This window comes from Cricetulus griseus, chromosome 6 (assembly GCF_003668045.3).
Source record: "Cricetulus griseus strain 17A/GY chromosome 6, alternate assembly CriGri-PICRH-1.0, whole genome shotgun sequence".
In the NCBI taxonomy this organism is placed as follows: Eukaryota; Metazoa; Chordata; class Mammalia; order Rodentia; family Cricetidae; genus Cricetulus; species Cricetulus griseus.
The window spans coordinates 145,066,962-145,083,953 of NC_048599.1; the positions used below are offsets into that span (position 1 = coordinate 145,066,962).

Genomic DNA, 16,992 nt, shown 5'->3' on the forward strand with positions numbered 1-16,992 from the left:
AGAGGGGAACATTGCCACTGATGGAAGTATGGCACCAAGATTAATGAAGCTCCTGATGGAATCCCAGCTCTTGTGCTTTCCCTTGGTGGCAAGGGGTGTTCGACATCTGCATATCCTGTCCTCATGATCTGGGTAGAGTGGCTGGTGAGTGCTGCAGGCCCACAGAGCACAGAGCTCCATTCTGGGCAGTGCAAGTAACTGCTCCTTTTCTTTTATATATACCCCCGCAGTTGTTAGCCACCTGATTCAATTGCACCACACAGGGAACAGAAAGGCCTTTTGAAAACAGATTTGAGCCAACATCTCAGGGCACCTTGGAAATCTCCTGTGTGATTCCAGTTCACACCTCTCCTGTCCAGTGGGAACCAGGAGTGTGTGCAATGACACTTAGAATAGCCCAAGTCCTTTCCCACTGCCATCTATTTCTGAGTTCCTACAGAATTTCCAGGGGAGCTTTTACAATGAGGATATATCAGCCATGTTCCACATCCTGATCCTAGCTCAGGCTGTCAGCAGGGACAGCGCTCAGATGTTCTCCTCAAGTCACCTCAGTGGCTGTGGAGCCAGGCTGATGGATAAAGTACTTACTGTTCAGCCTGAGCCTGGATCCCAGCACGATCATAAAATGCTGAGCATGGCAGTCCTGGGAGGCAGAGAGGGGTCCCTGGAGCTCCCTGGCGGCAATCTAGTCTAGCTGTGAGCCCCAGGCCATTGAGAGACCCTGTCTCCAAACTTAAGAAGGAGAGCAATAGGGAAGGATGCCTACCATTGACTTCTGACCTCCATACATACCATGTACACCATGTGTACACATGTACACACAAGGGGTGGGGGGAATACCAACAGCGCTGGTCCTGGTCCTGGGACGGGGACTGGCTGTTCAGAACACAAAGAAGGTTTTCAGAGACCTACTCCCATTTCTACCTCTCAGCTTTTACCAGAAAGAATGCCATGTCCAGGGCAAGCATCCAGCAAGACAAGTATCCAAGTAAAACTCACCAGGTCACCAATGTCACAACACTTTACTACCAGGCCAAACTTGTTGAAAGGTTGCTGTTGAGCAACCCATCCCCTGGGGTATGGGGGCTCCAGAACTGTCAGTTAATCCCAAAGGGTGGGGTGGAGGGGTAGGGGATGGCACATACTAGGGGCCTACAAGGTGAGGCCAAGTCCCATTCCCCACTTGTTTCCTGGCACCAATTAACCCAGTAGAGAGCCTGAACATGGAACATTAGTCAAACCTCAGGGTCATGTGGCCACACCTGTTATGCTTTTCTCCATCCCCAAGAGCCAGGACTGCTCAACACTGAGCCAAGCTTTGAAAAGAAATGACTATTCACCACATACTACATGGCATCTCTGCAGGGATGAATGCTACAGCCTGGAAGGAGCCTATCAGAGCGCTGTACATCCCCCATACCCCCAAAGGGGGAAAAAAAGTGGTTTTATGTGGTTAAGGGAAGCTAGTTGGTTAACCAAAGGAAAAAGTTGGGTTTTGTTCATGATGAATATACATATTCCTAACAGGGCCACACTAAATCCTTACACCCTAGCCATAGCCTTCATGTAAGGATTTCCCAAGACCATAATAAGCAAACAAAAGCTATCGGCTAATATTGCATCATCCGATAGAAGATATTTGAAAGTCTGTCATTAGATCCCTCTGCCAATGAACAGCCGCAAGAACTCACAGAACACTAAACAGTCATCTCCAAAGAAACTCCTCAGTTAAGAGCTCACAGAGCCAAGGGAGGCCACAACCAGAATAATGGTAGTCACAGCCAGAGTCATGGGAGTGATGAGCAGAACCACAACCAGAGCCATGAGATCCATGGCCAGAGGCACAAAAACTACAACCAGAGTGTTACGAAAGCCACAACAAAGCTATAGGAGCCACAGGAGGCCACAACCACAGCCACAAAAAGCCCCAATGACAGCCACTGAAGCCATGATCAGAGCCACAGAAATGACAAACACAGCCATGAGAGGTGATGACCACAGCCACAGGAATCAAGACAAGAAGCCATGGGAAGCTATAACCCAGAGTCATGATAGACCATAGCCAGAGCCACAGGAACCCATGACCAGAATCGTGGGAGTTATGTATGACCACTAGAGCCATGTCTAGAGATACAGGAGGCCACAACTAGAACTAGAGAGTGATGACTAGAGCCACAATAGACCACAACCAAAGCCGCAAGAGACCATGACTAGAGCCATAGGAGCCATGACCAGAGCCATGGGAAGCTATGACTAGAATCACAAAAGCCATGACCAGAGACATGCTAGGTCATGACCAGACACATGGGAGGTCATCACCAGAGCCACAGAAGGCCACAACAGAGCCATGATAAGCATAACCAGGCCATGACCAATATTTGAGAAGCCTCAGATTCTTAGAAAGGGAATACAGACAGTACAAAGAGAAAAGCTGCTGGCTGGCAGCCAGAGCCACACGAACAGCAAAGATCCACCTGTAGTTGGCATGTAGGAGGCGTAGGGCCTCTATACCATGGGGACCAGGAAGGAGAAGGAAGATGAGTGGGAAGGGGGAGGAAGGAAGAGAGGAGGAGGGCATGTCAGGGACTTGTCATGGCTCTGCAGAGAAACACTGCCTTGGAACAGTACTCAGAGTCAGGCTTGAAGTCAACCCATGGCCAACATCCCCTCCCTAACAAACCTCCAGAGAGGGAAACATCATGGCAAATGAGAGCCCAGCTCTGCTCCGGAGCAGAGTCATCCAGAAACCAAACACAGGCTGAAAAAAATGATACTGCCTATTGCTGCAGGAGGAGATGTATGTGAGCATAGAGAGGTAGAAGTAACCAAAAAGCAGAACAGAATCATACACGCACAGGGTCCACGGCCAAAAAGTGTAGCAAGCAATATGGCTGGCTTTGTGAACTGTGTCAGCAGCAGGCCCAAACCTTTGTCAAATGTGCCTGTTTGTATGCTGTGTGTGCTTTGTAAACTGTACTGAGCCCTGCTCCTTCTCTCACTATGCATATGCACTGTGGCTCCCTCCCAATTCTAAACCCAAAGCATTCTTTTTTTTGGGGGGGGGGTCAAGACAGGGTTTCTCTGTGGCTTTGGAGCCTATCCTGGAATTGTCTCTGTAGACCAGGCTGGCCTTGAACTTAGCGATCTGCCTGTCTCTGCCTCCTGAGTGCTGGGATTAAAAGCCTGCGCCACCACCTTCTGCCAAAAGCATTCTTCATCCATCCCCTGCTCTCCTACTGTGAACATACGTCATATTCCCAACCTGGGCAGAAACCCAGAGTAGTGACGCCCTCCAGCACCCTGTGATGGCACCACCATCCATATCAGCTTCATGTCACTTACAGCAAACTCCTCGGGAGTCACTTTCAGAACATCAAAGACGACAGCATCATAGCTCTTGCTGGCATAGTCGCAGCTCTGGCCCTCCAGAGAGTCTGAGCTGCTGCTGCCCTGTGGAAAAGACAAAGAGAAGTACCACTTGACTGGCCTGGCCTGAGGTTGCAGCCACCCCAAACCTTCCCAGAATGGAGACTGAATGACAGGTTCACATGATGACAAGTATCTGCTGCTTGTCACTTTGCTCCCTACTAGGCTCTATAGCACTTCACACACCATCTTAGTCTTCAGAGGTTCTCTACATGCACATGCTAGTATTACCATTTTATAGCTAAGCAAGCAGAGTCAGTGTTATTTCTCCAAGGTTTCTTACCCATGAAGCTGAAAGCCAAAATGTGAGCCCAGTTTTCTATCTGAGCCCCCAAAATGACCTTGGACAACTACCCCTAACAGCTTCTGGCCAGCAGACCCCAGAGCTGGGGTTTAGCTCAGTGTAGAACACTCACCTAGCATGCTCAAGGCCTAGTGCTGTCCCCAGCACCCAAAAGAAAAGAGCCTAATTCTCCCTCAGAACAGGCCTTCAGATTCAGGGACCTGAGGAGACCATCCATTTTGCTGACTTTCTTTTTTTTATTTTTAAAGCTTCATTTCATGTATGCATATGTATGTGTGTCATGTCTGCACAGGTGCCCAAGGAAGTCAGAAGAGGTATTGGATCTCCCAGAGCTGGAGTTACAAGCTGCTGTCCTGGGAACTAAACTCGAGTCCTCTGCAAGAGCAGCCAGCACTCTTGACCTGGGAGCTACCTCTCAGTCCCCCTTCACTCCTCCTCGCTGCTCAGTACAGGACACTGTGACACAATGGTAAATCTGGCTCTGCAAGTGTAACGCACACACAGGACTGTCTCCTTAGCTGAGTGCTCACTACTGAGCTTTAGAGACTCTTGGGGAGCAATCCTCTTGTATTCCTCGTTGAGTCCTGTGTGTGAGGACAAGGGCCTCCCACAGGGACACAAGGGGAAACTCCCCAAATTGGATGGAGTTCATGTAGCCCACCCCTGTGAAGGTGCCAAAATGTTGGACACACCTTCTCTTTAATGTGACTGTATTTCATCAACTCCACTTAGGTACTCCATGAGACTTACCACCAAATCTGTGCCTGTCCATAAATGGTTTTAGTCACCTCTGTTCATGGAGGAGGACTTTGTGGGTTCTACTCATTCCACCGTCTTAGAGTAGGGGTGAGGGAATCTGCTTTTGTTAATTTCTCTTTATTTCACTTTCTATCTGGGAAAATGTTGCAATCTTACTGGAAACTAGGGTGTTTTTAGGTCACTGAAGAATGCTAATAGTTATGACAGTATGTAAGGACACCAACTCAAGTCTGGGAGAGTAGGTTTGAACCACCCACCTGCCCAGATGTGGGAGCCAGTTTCTTCTCCTCTCTGTGCTTTGGATTCCTCATCTATAAGCTGACAAAAGGGTGTACAACAAAACTGCAATGAGCTGGGTGTGCATGGAAGTGAATGTGTCGTTCGGTCACCTGGGGTTGCTAAGCACTTCAATTTCCATGTATGTATTCATTCCACAAACCTGTGGTACTGACAGTCACATACATGGAGGCCATGAACAACACCAAAATCTACAAGTGCTCAAACCTCATGCATAAAATGCCGAGCATAGAAACTATATGTGTTGTCCCACATATTCTGAGTCCTCTTGGATGACTAACACCTATTACAAAATAAATTCTATGCAAAGAGTCACTGCTGCTGTTTAGAGAAAAATGACCAGACAGTTTGCATATACTTGGTGCAGGAGTGAGTTTTCCCATGCACAGAGGGCTGAACATGCACAGGGTAGCATGTGATTATACAAATCTGTATATATATGCATACATACACGCAGGGACCAGAGAAAAGGGATATTTCACTCTAGAAGACTAAGTTGCATTCACAAACAGAAGTCTGGCTCCTCTAGTTGCCAGAGTCTGTCTGTTCCATGGATGTCAGGTCTTAGGGCATTGTTGCAACACCCCAAACCCTCAGGTAAGGGTACTTGTTAAATCAAAAGTTGCCCCAAACATATTTGCAAGCAACGGTGGCAGTGGTGATAAGGAGGACTCAACATTTTATGAAACTACTCTGGCTTCCAAGGAAATTTTACAAGGTATCCACCAGACTGGAGAGATGGCTCAGTGGTTAAGAGTGTAGACTGCTTTTCCAGAGGGCCTGAGTTCAGTTCCAAGCACTCACACCAGGAGACTCACCATTGCCTGTAACTCCAGCTCTCAAGGGATATGATGCCCTCTTCTGGCCTCCATGAGCATTGTACTCATGTGAACATAGACATATAATTTAAAAATAAAATTTCAAAGAAGTTTAAAGGCATCCATAAGTGTGATTTCAAGACTAGAGATCAAACCAAGGAATTAAAAAAAAAAAATGAAGCCGGGTGTTGGTGGCACACACCTTTAATCCCAGCACTCAGGAGGCAGAGGCAGGCAGATCGCTGTGAGTTTAAGGCCAGCCTGGTCTACAGAGTGAGTTCTAGGATAGCCTCCAAAACAATACAGAGAAACCCTGTCTCAAGAAAAACACAAAACAAACAACAACAACAAAAAAAAGATAAGAAAATGGTTCCTATGACCTCTGGTTAGTTAGTCTGAGGTCATTTCAAAACCCCTTGTGGAATGCTCAGACCCAACCCTGCTTCACCAGCATGTCTGAGGAGCCAGCATTACATACACCCAGACACAGAGGCACCAGCCTCAGATGACACCCCTCCTCCTGTGTGTCTGTACCAGTATTGAGCTTGGAAAGCAAGTCCCAGACCCCACGCAGAGTCCCTGCCCAGGCCACTCAGACCAGGAGTCCTTACAGCCATTTCCTAAGAAGCAAGGTAAATAAGTTCAGGGGCCAGTTGGACTGGCTTCTGTCTGACCTCATTTTGGAACACATGTCTTATTTATAATCAACAGCGGTTTTTCCTGGGAAAAGTCTGATCCTTTCTTGCCACCAAAATGGAATGTGACACTTGCCATGGTTGGACTAGAGAGGTATTTGTTTTTCTTTGAAGAGAACAACTTCAGAAAACACCACCTTCTACAGGGTTGACTGGCTCCCAAGCCTCCCTCCTTGAGTAGCAGGCCCTAAGAAGGCCTGTATTCATGGCCAAGGCCCATGCCATGGCTCCTCTCTCCCAATACCCTCCCACAGCCTTCGTACCTGTGGAGTGGCAGAGGTGACCAACACGCTAGCCATCAGACCATTCCTCTTGTACATAATCTCCAGGCCTCAGGGAGCTCCGGTGCCACCTCTGCTGGTGACATAACCTGCCTGCAAGGCAAAAGTATCCGTAAAAACCTGCTCTGAACCCACAAAACCACGCCAGCCTCCAACTGATCACCCAGGAGACCTGAGAAGAAGGTCTGAGGTGGTAGCCTTCAAGCTCAGGCTGGCCCGTGGAAAACAGTGTGCTTGTGCCATTACTGAGCTCATACATCTGGAAAATGCAAGATTAATTACCAGTATCCAACAGCTGCATCAATTCTGCATCTGTGGCTCTCTGGCAGCACTGGACCATACCCCTGCCTGGCCTGGCCCTCCTCCCCTTGCAGATCAGTAGGTCCCACCTGCACATCCATACCAAGATGTACCCAGCCCTCACAGGCCCCAGAAGATATATTCCAAAGGAAGATGAAGGCTGATGAAGAAACTGGATACCATACTGTGACATCACAACCGATCCCTCAAAGTATTCACCAAGAGTCATGTGCTGGACTCCTCTAACTCATCTTCCCAAGAGAGGCCTTTTAATCTTGCCCATTTTCTATGGAGGGAAATGGAGGCACACAGAGGCCATGCTCTGGTGCACTTGCTTATTCTATACAGCAGCAGCATCACCCAAGACCCCCTGGTTATTCTGCCTGGACCACTCATGTGCACAGGCTCCAACAAGCATCTGTCACCTCCTAGAACTCCAAAAGCAGCTTCTCAGCAGGAGAGTAGAAAGATTTAGGCACAAGATGGAAGCTGACTGCAGTTACCAGAAGTCGGGTGCTATGAGCTGACGTGGTGAAAGGGAACAGCCTGGGAAATACTAAGAGCAGAGCCCACAAAAACTCCTCCAGGGCAAGTGAGAGCAGCCAGACTAGACCAAGCTGTTTGTGGCAAGGTACTGAAAGATGGTGTAGCCGTCATCAGGGAAGGGACAGAGAGGCAGAAGAGATCTGGGGGAAAAGTGACATACTTGACTCAGGACATGGTGAATCTGTGGCAGGTGAGAAAAATCCATCCTAGAGGGGCTGGAAAGATGCTCAGAGGTTAAGAGCCTGTACCACTGTCAGAGGATGAGCACCCATTCAGATTCTAGCTCCAGGGATCCAATTCCATGGGCCTCCCTGGGCACCCACACACATGTGTGCGCACACACACATACACACACACACACACACACACACACACACACACACACACACCACACACACACACACACACACAGAGTGAATAAGGGGAAAGCCCCTAGGGAAACACAAACCAAAACCACAAAGATACCACTTCATACCCAATAGGATGGCCAGAATTAGAGTAACAAAAACCAAACCAAACCAGATGACACCAAGTGACTGGGGGCTGGGTGAAACCTTCATGCTCTGCTGGTGAGAGAGCAAATGGTACAGTGGCTTTTGAACATAAGTTGGCAGCTGCCTGACTGGTTCCCAGCATCTGCTGCAAAGAATGAGCACATCCCACAGACACACAGAGGATGCCCATCACAGCATCACTCCTAACAGCAAATGCTGGAACCAGGTCAGAGTCTGTCATCCAGCGAATGCCAAAGGAGTGTGACCTAGCCACACAGCACGCTACTACTCAGCTATGAAAAGAAACGAGATGAGAGTACAAGCCGCAGCACGATTAACCCTCAAAAATGTTATGCTAGTAGAAGTCAGAGGCAAAAGAATGTACAGTGTGATTCCATTTTAGGAAATTCCCAGAAATGGCAAACTTATAGGAATAAAGTGCCGATGTCAGGGGAAGACTGTGCACAGACACAGAGTACTTTTGAGGTGATGAGAGTTCTAAATCTGGACAATGACAAATACAGCACAGAAATGAGAGATATGGGACTGTTAAGCTGCAACACAATACATGAAGGACCCTGAGCTTCATGATGGGACCTCACCTGGCCTGCCTGCCTGACGACCATTCCCTTTAAAGCAATGGAATAAGCAGCATGAGAAGTTGAGAAGGGAAATGTTAATTACTATAGAAGAGATGGAACCCAGAGCCAAGGAAAACCCTCCTAGGTAGAAGGTGGACAGGGCCCTTCAACAGAACCCCTGTGAGGGGCACAGGAGCTCCAGAATAGGATCCCAAAAGAGACAAAAAAATAAACCCAGCTCAATGAGTTCAGCCATAGCAATTTGGAGTCAGGCTTCTTAGCCTGCCTCATTCCAGCCTAGCCAGTCCACTCCAAGTTTGAGGCTGAGGCAGGCTTTGCTCCTATCTGCATGTGCCTGGAGCTCTGTGGGTTTCCCCGGGGGAGCCAGGCCTGGGCCCCAACCTTCTGAATACAGCCCACACCAGAGGCTCTCTGAAGTTGTCTTGGCGGCTCCCTACATCTTCCAAATGCTTCTGCATGGCCAGGGAGATGGCTCAGTGGGTAAAGGTGTGTGCTAACAAGTCTGAGGGCCTTTGTTCAACCCCTGGGACCCACACTGGAGAAAAGTGACTCCCTTTAAGTTGTCCTCTGACTGCCAAATGCATGGCATGGCACAATTGTGCACATGCGTGCGCGCACACACACATAAATGTCAGAGGGAGGGATGTGCTGCCAGCCCCACCCTCTTCTCTAGCCCCATCTGGCAGCACACACAATGACAGCGTCCATCCTAGAGAAGGCACTGGCTAAGCACTATCTATTTCACTCATGTCCTTACCACAAGAGTCCCGGGAGGTACAGACCACTTACATTGGAAGGCAGGAACTACTTGGGTTCCTGGGAAACTGAGGTCCCATGAATTCAAACCCTGAACAGGCCTGGGCTCATACATATCCCTGATGCTGCCTCCTACCACAGCACAGGAAAAGCATGTGAAACACTTGTCCTAGCCAGGTCAGCTCACAGTCAGTGCTATTACTTACTGTAGCATTAACTTTACCCCTTCCCCTACAAGTTTCTACTTGCATGCTTCCTATTCTCTCTTCCTAAGTAAACAATTACCTTTAAACATTCATAAAGAATGGCTCTGTAATCTGTGAGACCATAGGCTTCCACTAACATGGAAGGAGGTTGCTAGGAGTGGGCTCCAGGAAACTAAGCTTAATGGTCAAAGTGCAGAGCTAATCCACTTAGTAGGCTGGACCTGTCCTTCCCCTTGCACTGGCCCCAGTCTACCTGGAAAGGACATTCTGCCAGTTGCCATGTAGCCCATCATGTTTTCCATGGAAGGTAGAGCTGGAAAGAAAGCCCAAGCACTTGTTTCTGATCTGTCTCCTGTACGTCTTGCCATGACAGACACAGCCTTGCTGAAGGACAAGAGGTTTACCTATGTGTGGAGAATGGCAGGACCAAGCAGCCCAGAGCATCCCACCAGGCTGTGAGCAAGCTCCACTCATTCAGGAGGCTGCTGAGTACAACTCCTGTGTCCAAGGTGGATGATGGGAGCCTCGAGCACATGAGAACACAACAGGAAACATGGGGTTCCAGGTGTCTGAGCACAAGCAGCAGAGGGCCTTTCTCCCTTTCTCAGTTTGCTGTCCTCTGAGAAGTCCACAAGCAGGACAGGGAGGAGTCTGTGTGGCCACAGCAGCAGTGTCTGCTTCTGATTTTCCTTCATCTGGTCAGAGGTGAAGTGTTCACCATCCTTTGTTCCATGCAGAAGATTCCAGCCAGCCCTAGACCTCAGGGAGCTCAGGTATAGCCTGGCTCTCAGTGCCTCTGCCACAATCTGTTACAGACAGGCTTTGTCCCAGACTCTGGAAACAGGATTTACATATATTCTGTAAAACCCATTTGTTGTGATTTGAATGATTAGGAGGTGTGGCCTTTTGGAGGAAATGTGACATTGGGGATGGGCTTTTAGGTTTCAGATGCTCAGGTCAGGCCCAGTGTCACTCTGTTCCAGCTGCCTTCATATTCAGATGTAGCACTCTCAAGTACATCTCCAGCACCATGTCTGCCTGCATGCCACCATATATCCCATCATGATGACAATGGACTAAACCCCTGAACTGTAAACCAGTCCCCAATTAAATGTTTTCCATTATAAGAATTGCTGTGGCTGGGCGTTGGTGGCGCACGCCTTTAATCCCAGCACTTGGGAGGCAGAGGCAGGCGGATCTTTGTGATTTCGAGGCCAGTCTGGTCTACAGAGCCAGTGCCAGGATCGGCTCCAAAGCTACACAGAGAAACCCTGTCTTGAAAACCAAAAAAAAAGAAAAAAAGAAAGAGTTGCTGTGGTCATGGCGTCTCTTCACAGCAATAGAAACACTAAGACACCATTTTACAAATATAGAAAATAGTGACTGGGGGAGATGTATTAAACTCTTATGTATAGACACATCTTTTCATGTCTGTACTCTGTATCCCACTAAGAAGGCGGCACCAGCTTTTGAGGTTTGGACAAATCAGCCTGTAAGTAAACCCCATTCTTCCCACCTCCCTCTCCCTCTCAACTCCCCCCCCCATCCCTCTCTCCTCATGCACACATAAACACACTCTTGCTGCTAACCCTCCCTGGAAACCCGAACAGCCCAAGAACAAAAGCAGTTCTCATGATGTAATTCCTTAAGAGCGCCGTGGCAGCTGCTTTCAGAACCACAGAACAATCCCAAGCCTTTCTCCTATCATAACAAGAGTCTGGCCTTGGGGGAGGGGGGTTCCCGGAGAGGAAGGAAAAGCCTAGATGCAGCTCTGGCTCCTCCCAGGTGTTCAGAGTGCTCCTCAACACCTGCGGCTCAAGAAACCATAGGATGGCCTGAGACGATAGGGCCAACGTGCAGATCCCATGGAGAAGGCAGGGTAATCACTTTTTCCTAAGCCAGTGGAGGCTGTTTCAAAGAAGCACACACACCCAGCCATGACTACAAGAGTGTGATTTCTTCCAAATGTTGCAAGTAAGTGCGAAAATGGATCCCACACGGGGTGGGAGGAAGAGCTGCATGCAGGGTGGACTGGGATGTGCTGTCTCAGTCACTGAACTGCAGCAGGCCCTGTGCTGGTTCACACACAGGAGCCATGTGGAAGACCAGTGGGAGGAGCCTAAGCCTGCTCTGTTTATACCCACTCCACCAGTACCATCCATCTTAAAAGAAAAAAGCAGCCGGGCGGTAGTGGCACACCCTTTTAATTCCAGCACTGAGAGGCAGAGGCAGAAAGAGTTCTAGGATAGCCAGGGCTACACAGAGAAACCCTGTCTAAAAAAAAAGTCACAAGCATGGGCCCTTTCAAACCAGGGCCACTGCTGTGGCCAAAAGGCAGAGGAGGCCTCAGAGGCTCAGAGGCTTTGAAGAGAGCTTTGAGAAACGGGCGTGAGAGTAAAGTGGGTAAAGTCAAGCTGAGATACCTCAGACACCCTCGAAGTCCTGGGAACATCCTTGTGAGTTGCCTCTCCTTCCAGAAGGCCCTCACTCAATCACATGCTTGATCTTAGTGCTCTACAGAACATCTGCCTTGGGACCAGGCCATCGATGTGACCTGAAGGAGAAGGATAGCACTCTCTGTGTACCAAGTGCAGAGATGTCTGGTTAGGGTGTAGCCAAGTCCCCTCCCAACACCCAAGCTATCCAAAGCCCCCTGAGCACTCCCTACTGTATCCCTTCCTCCGCACAGTGACTCTGGCCAATGCAGATCCTCAACTTACAGGGCGTACAGTAAAGGGGTACATTTCCCTACACATGAAGCCTAGGTGGGAGCCTCTTTAACCAGAGAGCCCTGAACTGGGGTACCTCGTGCTAGCCTGGCTCACAATGAGGCTCTTGTTCTCACCAGACACTCCTCCTGTGACCAAGTTCCTCTTCTAGAAACCACAAGGCCAGGAGTAGGATGGTGGATCTGGAAACCCATGCTCCAAGGTCTCCTTGACAAACAACATGAGCACTGTCCTAGGGCCTGAACCTTCTTAACAAGTACCTGGAGGAGGAAGGACACTGTCCACAGAGGACAAGGCAGGCAGATCAGCTGGTACAGGCAGCCAGAGACCACCCTGAGGCACCACAGAGTGTCTGTCACCTGAAACAGAGACTGAGGCAGGGGGCAGCCCAGCCCACACTCCACAGGGCACTGCAGGGGTAAGATGTATGAACAAGTGTGTGAGGACAGGTGACATTTTCACAACACACTCCAAAAATTGATTTTGCTTTCCAACACATGAAGCACACCCCAGCATTTGCTTTCTCCTCTCCAAACCTTGCTGAAAGAAACAGAGAGACTTAAAATATGAATGAAAATTGGTTTCAGCTCCAAAATCCAGGGAAGGAAGACATGGATGGACCAGGACCTCTTGTGAGACAAATAGGACTGTATAAAGGAAGTATAAGTGCTGGGCATCTGGTCTCAGGGTCATTTCCTTCCCACCACCACCAACCATCTTCTTGGAAATACGACGACATACAACAGAAAAGACCAGGGTGGGAATGTTCAGAGAAATGTACAGAAACCATTTGAAGAAAATTATAAACTCTTCTTAAAAGTTTCTTTAAGGGCCTAAGATGACTCAGGAACAAAAGGCTCTTGTCACCAAGATTGTCAACCTGAGTTGGATTCTGGGATACAGAGTGTAAGGAGACCTCTGTCTCCTGTCTTTTGATCTCAACACGTATACACACACTTATATTCACACAAAATAAATAATGTAATTTTTAAAAAAGAGTTCTGGGGTCTGGAGATGGCTCATGGCAGTCACTGCTCTTACAGAAGACCCATGTTCCACTGTCAGCACCCACATGGTGTCCTAAACCATCGGTAACTTCAGTTTCAAAGGATCTGACACCCTCTTCTGGCTCCCATGAGCAGTGCATACACCAGTACACATATTCATGCAAGCAAATTAAAAGTAGTTTAGAAGTTCTCAGGGGGGAAAAGGTGTAATAAGAAAGACATTGACCTGTCAGGAAGACACAGCTGAGAAAAGGCCTCAAAACAGATGACAACAGGATCAGCAGGAAGAAAGTTGGTGAATCAGCTGGAGTGTAGGGAGGATTACCATACAACAGGGGCAGTTCAGACAACAGAGGGAAACACAGCATTTTAAAACACTGAAACAATTTCTATCCTTTTGTACACTTCAGTGTTGTCTATTTTAACATAGGTCTGGACACTTGCAGCAACACACCACCAAGGGAAGAAAAGAAGGTGCACATTGAAGGGTGGCTGGCAGGATTAACGACAGACTCCAGGCGGGGACGCTGGGGGCTCTGCATGGCAATTTGGTGCCATCTGGTGGCCAGCTGATTAAATGAACACCCATATCCCAACAATCTCACCAAGGGAGTCAGGTTCACCAAGGTGTACAATTGTATGAAATCATGTCTGCCATCTGGGCGGCAACAGTTAGGGACTGGGGTGTCAGAATCAGGGTGAAATTTATTTAGCTGGCTTGATTCATTTCTTATTACAGAATTAATTAATTCATTCATTGAAACTGACAATATTTGGTTGTTATCACAAGACAGAGATGGAGTGAGAGGAGGGCTGAATAGCATAAATCAGAACCCAGGCCATTAGCAGTAAGTCTGGTGGACTCATAAAGGAGTGCCCAGCCTCAGGACACAGGGCACTCAGATGTGGGTCCGTTGTCCATGGGAGTGCCTGGAGTGAGATCCAAGAACTTGGCTGCACCGATGGACAAGCACCTACTTCCCTATCCACAGTGGCTCATGAGCTTCAAACTTTACTGACAGAAACAGTGCCTCCTGAATATCCTAGCAGTGTTGAGAGGCACATCCTGTGACAGAAATAGACTGATCACAATGAATCACTACCTGGAATACCTGGCCCCCCACCCCCACCCATGTCCATCCTGTGTAGCACCTGAGAGCTGCCCCACCCTGCTGAGTCAGCCATGAGCTCTGTCCCACAACTTATCCTATCTCAGTACATCAAGTGACAAGGCTCAGAAACCCAGCAGTCCAAGGTTTGAATTCTTGACCTGCTGCTAAGAATTCTACCTCTGGGCTCAGACTGCATTTGCATGCAACCATGGTGAGAATCAAAACTTGGCTGGCCACCAAAAGGACAGGGTGTCAGTCCCTTGTCTAAGAAGCTCCTGTGTATTAAGTTCCTTCACCAAAACCACCTCTGTGGGAAGGGAAGTGCAGGTCATGGCCCAACCAGGGTTATTTCAGCCTGCCCCCACCCACCCAAGTGCTGTGTGCTCAGGAAAGTAGATGAACTATTCCTCAGTCTGCAATAGACAGAAGGGGCCCTGTCAGTGTGAGACTAAGGCTGAACCCCCATTATACCCCCAGACCTTGGTCCTCTGGCTATAAGATGAAAGATGCCAAAACCCTGGGAGAAGCCAGATGCTCAGAGAGCCACCAGTGCCCAGCTCAGCTTGGAGGAGATGTTTGGGAAGGGAATGGACCAAGGTACCAAACCACTGAGAATCACAGACTCTGCAGGACATGTCCTATGCTAGACTTGCCTCCCTAGCCACCTCTCCTGGGCCTAACCGTTGACAGTGGCTCCATCGTTCATGCAGACCTCCAAAAATTACAGAGACTGTGGGAGTCACCAGGCTACCCAAGACTGCTTCTCCCTAAGAAAACCTCCCTTGGAGAAGTGGCTTGCTTGCAGGAAGAATAGACGGAACACACAAGAACTTTACAGAAAGTGCTGGAAGCTTTCTACAATGGAACAGCATGGCTTTTGAGGTTAAAATATTAAGTCAGTGGAAGAACTGAAAATAGTGGGAAATCAGAGGAAGAAACATCTCAAAACCCAGGGCTATAATAGAAACATGGAAATGGTGAACTATCACATGAGCCGCCTGGATGCCTCATCCATGAGTGGCACTGGCTGGTGGGGCTTCCACAAAAGATCAATAGGTGAAAATTTGATGTTACACAATATCACAGCTTGTTCTTTAGAGTGGTGAAATGACTGTGCACACACTAAAGCCAACACTTGGGTCTCTAAATCCCAAGCAGAGGAGAGTCCTGTCTTTGTGGGGAAAGGTAGAGGATTCTGCTTTCCGGGGTGCTACAATCTGCAGACTGCAAGGAAGGGGCCACACCTGCCACACACAACCAATATTTGTCCAACTGTCCTTCCAAAAGAAAGCCATTGTAGCATGGGAGACGGACAGCAGGCGTTTTGAACCTGAAGCCAATGGTGGGGCAGAGTGTGGCTGAGAAGGGAAGAGTGCTGGAAGCTAGGGCCTGTAGATCAGTCTGCAACAGTGTCTAATGCAGCTCTGAGGTGGAAGTTCTTTGTAACATTGTTACAAGTTTCTTAAAACCCCAGAGACCTACTGTAAAGAGATAATAACAGGTTGAAGAGAAAGGTTGTAACACACACCCCCTATACCCCAACACCCACACCCCTGCAAACTGTAAGGATTTGAAAGGTAGTGGGGAAATGGGTGTTACATCTCTAGGACCTTCAACACAGGAAGGGAAACATGGAGACAAAGTTCTTCCTGTATTACAGAAAGATGGCTAAAGGCTCAGCGTGTTTGCTGGAAATGGGAGCTATATTCTATATAATAGTTCAAGCCTGGTTTTGGCACATGGGATCAGTTCCCCTACATGGCAGAGGCTGAAACTGTGAGTTAATGCTATCCCACAGAGACGTACAGAAATGGGGTTGGCCACGGCTGAAAGGGAGAGTGTGATTAGCATGTTTCATACCCTGTGTGGGGCCTTGAAATCATGGCTTTTGTTTATCTGGTTTGTTGGTTTTAGCTATGTTTTTTTCTTTCTCAATTAAAAGAGGAAATCCATTTTTTATTAAGAAAATTTAAAATCAAGGAACACTCTAGGTAATTAATACACTGTTTCTGTCATTTGCTTCTTTTGAGACTATGTTTATAAACATGTTTTTAAATAGAGGAGGTAAAATAAAGGATGGATCATATCATTCCTATACAGCCACTCTCGTTTCTAGACATCCCATTGTTCCTGCATCTGAGCCAAGCTGTATTCTACTGCCCTAAGGGCCTCAGGCAGATATGGGAACATGCAGTGGGTTTTCTCAGAAGAGGGTTGTGGGTAACTAAAGCTGTTAGGAAAAGGCTTTGGGTGGTACCTCAGTGACCCTCTTCTGGCTATCTTGGAGGGGTGGCCAAGGATGTGGCCAGGTTGTGACCCAATCCAGCAAGGAAGGAGACACAGTTCATGACGTATTTGATGAATGCTAAAAGTAAGTGTGGATGCAGTGTCAGCCTAAAGAGGTACGCACAGTAGAGACATTGCAGAAGAGGTCTGGAAAGAAAGAAGTGATGTTTCAAATAAGGCACCACAGCTGGAATAGATGAGGGTGGAGTTGAGGGGGAAGAGCCAGCCCTCTCTGCCAAGGCCCCGTCATGACCAACTCTGCTCACAGCTGGGTCAGGCAGTCTTCTCCTTGGTCACAAATTATCCTTAGCACCTGTTCAGGTGAGCCCACTAGGATAAATGAGCAGCCTGTGACCTTACTAGGGACGCAGATG

General features: G+C 48.3%; 1 protein-coding gene across 6 annotated transcripts in view; it reads right to left on the bottom strand.

Annotated features, from left to right (window-relative positions):
* Nucleotides 1-16,992, bottom strand: part of Ralgps1 (Ral GEF with PH domain and SH3 binding motif 1) — a 244,246-nt gene that overhangs the window by 205,999 nt on the left and 21,255 nt on the right. For all 6 annotated transcript variants that reach the window (XM_027423756.2, XM_027423759.2, XM_027423761.2 and 3 more), the window contains exons 2-3: nucleotides 6,563-6,673; nucleotides 3,343-3,450 (exon numbers count right to left, since the gene is read on the bottom strand). In XM_027423756.2, coding sequence (XP_027279557.1) covers nucleotides 3,343-3,450; nucleotides 6,563-6,619 — 165 coding nt within the window. In that variant the 5' untranslated portion in view covers nucleotides 6,620-6,673. The remainder of the gene's footprint in view (nucleotides 1-3,342; nucleotides 3,451-6,562; nucleotides 6,674-16,992) is intronic.